At 36.8% G+C, this 7,440-nt stretch overlaps 1 protein-coding gene across 2 annotated transcripts; it reads left to right on the top strand.

The window, feature by feature from the left end:
- The first annotated feature begins 232 nt into the window (after positions 1 to 232).
- Positions 233 to 5,546, top strand: LOC113341079 (MLP-like protein 43). Of its 2 annotated transcripts, none has more exons than XM_026586109.1 (2): positions 233 to 528; positions 5,078 to 5,546. In XM_026586109.1, exons 1-2 carry the CDS (start codon positions 339 to 341, stop codon positions 5,386 to 5,388), a joined length of 501 nt encoding a protein of 166 aa, XP_026441894.1. In that variant the 5' UTR covers positions 233 to 338; the 3' UTR covers positions 5,389 to 5,546. The 2 variants fall into 2 exon arrangements, with proteins under 2 accessions (XP_026441894.1, XP_026441893.1); XM_026586108.1 differs by having other exon boundaries at positions 5,072 to 5,546.
- Positions 5,547 to 7,440: the final 1,894 nt, after the last annotated feature.

Raw genomic sequence — 7,440 nt, 5'->3', positions numbered from 1 at the left:
AGAGAGTGAATAATCTTTAACCGGTATTATATTATATATCAAAAGGAGAAGGGAATCCGAATTTATCAAAGCAAGTGCATGCACCATTTTGTTAACTACTGGTCCATTTACTAAAGTGGAAAATTCGTCGACCACTTACTATCTTGAGGCAATGAGGTTCCATTTTTACGTAAACCAATTAAAAGACCATAACAAACAAGAAAAATAAATTTCTTGGGCTATATAAACTACCATTACATCTCAATTCTCTTCACCAACGTATAGCAATAACTCATCATTCCATCTCGGTATCTTGATTACTAGATTTTTTTTTTCCGTAAGAAGCAACAAAGAGAGTAATGGCTCAAATTCATAAGCTTGAAGGTGAATTTGTAGCCAAGTATCATGCTGCTAAGTTATACAACATGATGACTAGTGGTGCACCTAGTCTTCCGAAATATCTTCCTCATATAATCCACAAGTGCCAAGTTCTCCCCGAATATGGGGAAATTCGTTTGGGTAGTGTTTTTGTTTGGGACTACATAATAGGTACGTGCTGAAAATCATTTTCATTTCATATATATATATATATACTCCTTCCGTTTCCAAATAACATGTTATTTTATGTATAATTGTTCCTTTGGAACGGAGGGAGTATTTTTTTGAAGCATGCAATTTATTATAATAAATTTAGGTTACAATTTGTCGTGGATATGTTGTACCTACAGAGTCTTGAAATAAAATGTGACTGATAAAGGATGGGATTGCCTGGTCCCAAATTTTGGTTGAAAAATTTCCTGCCTGGCTTCCATCCGCTGCATGGTTTGCCAATCCGTCCGCTGCTTGATTTCCTTCCCTGTAATTGTGTTGTATAGCGACCTGCGGGATTTTCCTAAGTCTCATTTTTATTTCTTCGATCATTCCTGCTTGAACCTCATGAGGTTTCCGAGTCTGTTTCAAATAGGATTCTAGTACATTGTCTCTCCGATGCTGTTCTTGAAGCCAATAATAAGGCTCATGTTTCTGCAGTTAGTGCTGTCGTAATTCTTAGTGGTTGAGCCATAGCTATTAATGTTCGTGCATCAGAGTCTCTACAGATGAATCCAGCTCCTGCAAATCCCGGATGTCCTCTGGCTGCTCCATCTGTGTTAATCTTAATCCAGTTGATATTCGGAGTGGACCAACCTACCAATATTTTTGATGTTCTTTTGTTTGTTATCGTGTTGTTGAATGTTGGTGTATCTCCTGGTATGATTGGTGGTGAAGCGTGTAGTGCCCAAAAAAATTCTTGTTGTAGTTTTTGTACCCAGGCTACGATTTCTTCTGAAGTTGTTTGTTTTTGTTGGTAAATTAGATCATTTCTGGATAGCCAAAGGGTCCAAAATAGGAAACAGACTGAGGATATTATAGATGTTGATGTTGGGTGCTGGAGGATGTGGGATATGGTTGTTTGAGGATTTAAAGTGAAGTTTGGGTTGGGGTTGGTGTTTGGTGCATTTTGAAGTTGGTTGAATAAGATGTTCCAGGAAGAAGCCGTTGTTGGACAATGAATTAAAAGGTGGTCTGCTACTTCCGTATCAGTATTGCATCTACGGCATATATCTGAGTTGGTCAAATGGATTCGATGTAAGAGAGAGAAGGTCGGTAATCCTTCATTAATAGCTTTCCACAATAAAAGCCGAATTTTTGGTGGACATGGTAAGGTCCATAAGAATTTGGTAGGTGGTAGAGGTGTGTAGGTTGGTTAACCATGGGTTAGACATTTGTATCCTGAAGATGTGGTGTAGCTTCCCGATTTTGAGTGCGGCCAGATAATTTTATCTGGAGTATTGTTTTGGGGTAGGTGGATGTTGATGATTTTCTGAATTGTTGGGTTGGGAAAGGTGTTCAATTTTCCATGATTCCAGGAGTGGGATATTGGGTCGATGATATCTGCTACCATTTGGACTGGGTAGCATTGCGTTGGATCGAGATTGGTAGAGTGTGGAATCCAATTGGCCTCTATCGGAGTTGATAATTCATTTCCAATATGATGTAAAATTAAGTTTTGCATGGTAGGGATAATTGATGCTAGTTGTCTCCATTGAGGACTGGAAGAGGAAGGAATGGTAATGTTTGCTTGTAGAATTGGTTGTTCATTGAGATATTTTGCACTGAAAAGGCTTCCGCATATGGAATTAGGTTGTTCATGCAAATTCCAGATTCTTTTCAATAGAAGGGCTGTATTATGATTACTGCTTTTCCTTATCCCTAATCCTCCTTCGTCTAATGGATTTGTTGCTTTATCTCATCCTATAGGGTGTAGTTTTTTTGTTGTTGAGTCATGTCCCCAGAAAAAATTCCTGGTTATACGATCTATTTGTTTGTGTATATTTTTGGGAAGTTTTTGTGTTTGCATTATATGATTTGTGGTAGGGGTTAGGGATGTTTTGATGAGGAGGAGTCTTCCTTCCGGGGTTAGGCATTTTGTCATCCATCCTTTTGCTTTTCTAGCCAATCTTTGTAGGAGAGGAGCGAAGGTGTGAATTGATGCTCTTCCTTGTTTAAACTTTATGCCTAGATAGGTTGGTGGTTTTGATGTGGTCGGCATATTAAAGAATTGTTGAAGATCACTTATTTTGATTGGATCTAAATTAGGATGGTGGATGATTACTGATTTGGCAGTGTTAATTACTTGCTCTGCAGAGGAGCTATAAGCATGTATAAGTGTTTTAAGGTGATGGTTACTCTGAGTTGACGCTTTAAAAGTTATCAGAAAATCATCTTCATACATTAAGTGAATTATGGGAGGTGCTTTTTTTGAAATGTTAATTCCTGAAACTAATTTTCGGTTTTGAAGGTTTCCCAGGTTTGTGGATAGGATTTCAGCACATATGATAAAAATATAGGACGATAGTGGGTCTCCTTGTCTGATGCCTCTACTTGGGGTGATGTATCCATGAGGTGTACCATTAATCTTGATGGAGTAAGTAACTGTTGTGATGCACATCATAATGTAGTCTATAAAGGCTGACGGGAATCTAAGTTTTGTAAATGAAGTTTTGATGAATCCCCAGTCTAGGCTGTCATAGGATTTTTGGATATCTAGTTTGAGAACTATTTTTGGATCTTTGGTGGGTTTTGAGGTTCTAACGTTATGAAAGAGTTCTCCAGCAATGGCTATATTGTCGTGTATTGATCTTTGCGGAACAAAAGCACTTTGGAAATGGCTTATTAAAAAAGGTAGAATATGTCTAATCCGGTTGACTAATATTTTTGAGATGATTTTATATGTGACATTGCAGAGTCCTATTGGCCTGAATTGTGAACGTTTTGAAGGGTAGTCGACTTTAGGTATTAGTGTTATGTTTGTGTGATTCATGAGAGGGTGCATATTAAGGTTATTGAAGAAAGCTTTAACCATCGCTATCAATTGAGGATGAGTTGTATCCCAAAAAACTTTAAAAAACTTACTGTTATAGCCATCTGGACCTGGAGCACTTTCAGAATTTATGGAGAAAAGTGTTTGTTCCTTCGTAAGTTGGTCTGATTGTCTAGGAGTTAATCTTGGTCTGATATTTGTGAATAGATCTTCATTTATTACTGTCGGTGGAGCCGTATATTGCTGAGAGTAGTGTTCTAGGATGAGTTGAATAACGTCTTCCTTTTTGCTAATCTAGTTGTTTTGTGAGTCTTGTAGTTTTTGTATACTGTTACAAGCTCTGTGAATGGTAGCTTTAGTATGGAAAAAAGTTGTGTTAAGATCGCCCGATTGAAGCCACTGAATTCTAAATCTTTGTTGCCAATATGTCGCATGACATTGTAATAATTCTTCATGTTCTATTCTCAGTTGTTTTTCTTGAATTAGCCAAAGTTCTAGATCTGATCCAGTTTGGGAAGCACATTGGTGTTGGGCGTTCTTTATCTTGGTTGTTGATTCCTTGATCTTAGTTGGTAGGTGGCCAAAGGTTTCCTTGTTCCATTTACGAGAGTTTGTCATGTTGTGATTAGCTTTAGCTGTAAGTTGAGAGTAGGTTCATTATCTTGTTGTTGTCCCCAAGACGATTCGACTATCTGTTTGAGTTGGGGATGAGAGAGCCAGAGGTGTTCGAATTTGTAATTTTTTGTTACTTGCCAGTCTATTGCTTTCTTTTGTAGTAGTATCGGCGCATGATCAGATGTTATTCTATGAAGGTGAGTAACTGCTGCATGTGGGTTTGTTGTCCTCCATATATGAGTTGCTAAAGCCTATCTAATCTTTGTAGGATATTATCTTTCCCTATTTGGTTGTTTGTCCAAGTGTATGGGTCTCCTCTGAATCCTAAATCTATAAAACCCATCTGATCCATTTGGGTGAGAAGAGATTGAGATTGAGCAAATGTTACTTGCCTTCCTCTTTTTTTTCCGATTGATTTAAGACGTCGTTGAAATCTCCTATTAATAGCCAGGGTGTAGACGGGTCAATATTATTGAAGATTGCTGGAAATTCTTGCCAAAGATTTTTCCTTATATCCGGATGTGGAGGGCCATAGATACCCGTGAAGAACCATGGTTGTTCCGGAGGCGGTGGTGTAACTTTTGTGTGGATGTAATTTTGAGATTGAAGTAATATTTGGATATTTAGATTATCTTCCCACATTAAGCAAAGTCCCCCTCGTCTTCCAATTTTTGGGATGTTGAAGTAATTATTGAATTGAAGAGATTGTGATAATCTTCTTATGTGTTGATCGTTAGCAAGTATTTCAGATAGAAATAGGATGCTAGGTTTATGAAGATTAACTAGTACTTTTAAATGTTGTTTTTCTATGCAGGTTCTGTTTTTTTCTAAAATGGAAAGTGAGTCTGACGGTAGATTTTATCGTAAAATGTATTGTTTCCACTCTTTATTTATGAGATAAAAAATTCTCTGCATTCCCACTCATAGTTAGACTTTCAACCCTCACTGAATGAATATTTATACGTATGAAATGCGAATCCATGCACGGAAATATTGGTCTTGGCCGAGCAGTATAAACATGCACGTACTCAAAATAACCTCAGTTTACAGTTATATGCTAAGTTTTATTGCTTCAGTGACAGTGTTCACTAATTATTTGTCGATATTTATTGATAGCTGCAGAGGGAAATTCTTCTACTGTCACGACCAAAGAAAAGGTAACAGCGGTGGACCATAAAAATATGTCAATAACTTGCACAGTCTTTGAAGGAGATCTTACAATTGGTTACCCAAGTTTTGCTCTCACACTTCATGTTACTCCAATCCTGGGGGGAGGGAGTAATAAAAGCACGGTGAAATGGTCAATGGAGTATGAGAAAGAGAATGAGCATGTTCCTACTCCAACTCCCTTCTTGGAGTTTTTGGAAACATTTTTTAAGGAGTTGGATGTTAAGTTGCTAGAGGAATCCCAGAAAGGATTGATTTCAAAATGATCACTAATTTCCAAGAATATCGAATTATGCATAGCCAGCAGTTACCCAAATGCAATGCTAATTCTAGACTAAACCTGTGTGTGTTTGTATTTGATGTCTAAATATATTAGACATTTGAATAAAGTTAAAATGTGGATTTACTACATACTTATATGTAATCTAATCTAATTATAAGTAACTCTATGCTCCCAAGGTTTTTTTTTTTTTTGCTCGATTAAACAAAGACCTTATTGATATCAAAAGAAGAAAACAAAATAAACGAGCACCACCCACATCATATATAGAAGTACTCACTCAATCACAAAAGAAGAACACCTGAAAAGAACAAAAAAATGGCAACTTCACTCAATCACAAAAGAAGAACACCTGAAAAGAACAAAAAAATGGCAATTAGGGGTGCACATGGGTGGTATAGCCCGGTTTTCTGTTGGAACCGGTACCTGTACCTGGAGTTGACCGGTTCCTCATTTTGAGGACCGGTACCTGCATCTGGACTTATACCTGTAAGACCGGTCCGGTTCCAGTCCAGTACCGATTTTTTACCTAGTATAAAAATATTCTCGGAATATACTAAAAAAAGGATCCAAATACACCAAAACAAATCTGAGTTTTGATAATCAATACAATCAAACAATCCATACAAATGTTTTCCTAGTACAATGATACAACCAAGATCAACATATTTCTAATTCTTCTGCTCATCAGGACCTAATAACAAGTTTGATGTGTTTCATCTAATGGTCTTGATACTGCAGCTTTATCAAAATCATTTGGAATTCTACTTCTATCATCATCTGTTGCTGAATCTGCCTTGTGTATTTCTAATGACATCCCCATGGATCTCCTCCATCATATTTAGTAATTCCTTCATAGAAAAACATATGGGAACTTTAAAACAGAATCAAATCAACAATCAATTTAATCCAAACATAACCCTAAAAAATCCACACAATAGTCAAACAATAAATTGAAATTCTTCAACTAGAAATTTCGTTTTCAAAGTTCAATTCAACTCCTTATACTATAGTTTTCATCCATGAAATAAGATAACAATGACAAGTTAGAAATAATTACTTGTTGTTGTTGAGAAAAAATCCACAGAATTAATTTAATCCACAAAAACCCCTAAAAAAATCCACACAAGAATCAATTAGCTAATCATCAAAGATAATCATATATCATACAAATAAACAGAAATCATACATAAGAACACCCATTTCTAAAAACCCCCAAATTATAAAACCTAGGGTTTCGTTTTACTGCAAACCCTTGAAAAATTGAAACAAAATTGAACATAACTAAACCAAAATCGAAGTAAAGGCAGACAAATTGAAGTCAAGAGAAATTGAACATTTTATGGTGGTGGAGCCTGTAACGGTGAGTGCTGGCGGTGGCTCTCTGTGGAGACCGGAAGAAGTAAAGAAGAAAAAAGAAATCGCGAAGAGAAGAGAATGAGTGAAAGCTGCTAGGTATTTAGGAATATATATGATATATGGACGGTTAAGATTAATCTTAATCTTATAATCTACGGCTCAGAGAATGAGTGGGTAATATGGGTCCGGGGTGGCCTGAGAATTAGGTTAGAACCGGTACCTGTCCCGGTCTACACTGGTTCTCATATTCCATTCACATTCTCTGTACCGGCAACACCGGTTCTGGTTCGGTACCGGGTTTTTTTTCCGGTTCTGGTGCGGTTCACCGGTTCTGGTTCGGTTCCTGTACAGCCTTAATGGAAATACCAAAATTAATACTGCTCCATCTAAATGTATACTATTATGGTGTTTCAAATGACCAAATTATGCATGCTAGTATCACATTAAATTCTTCGGCCAACCCATAAGGCAACAAATCTTTTTTTTTTTTGATGGAAAACGAAAATATATTAAGACTAAGAGATATTGTACAATAATTTTACAATTTCATTTTTTTCAAATATATTGGAGATGATACTCTCCTTTTTGACCTTCTGGTGAATGTGTCTATTAATTCTTATGTTGGGATCTTGAAATCCTCGCTTCTTTAGCTATTGAGTCCGCCGCTGCTTTATGGTCC

Source organism: Papaver somniferum, unplaced genomic scaffold (assembly GCF_003573695.1).
Source record: "Papaver somniferum cultivar HN1 unplaced genomic scaffold, ASM357369v1 unplaced-scaffold_24, whole genome shotgun sequence".
NCBI classification, from domain to species: domain Eukaryota; kingdom Viridiplantae; phylum Streptophyta; class Magnoliopsida; order Ranunculales; family Papaveraceae; genus Papaver; species Papaver somniferum.
Note: the sequence above shows the minus strand (reverse complement) of the source record. Positions and strands in the feature narration are given on the sequence as shown.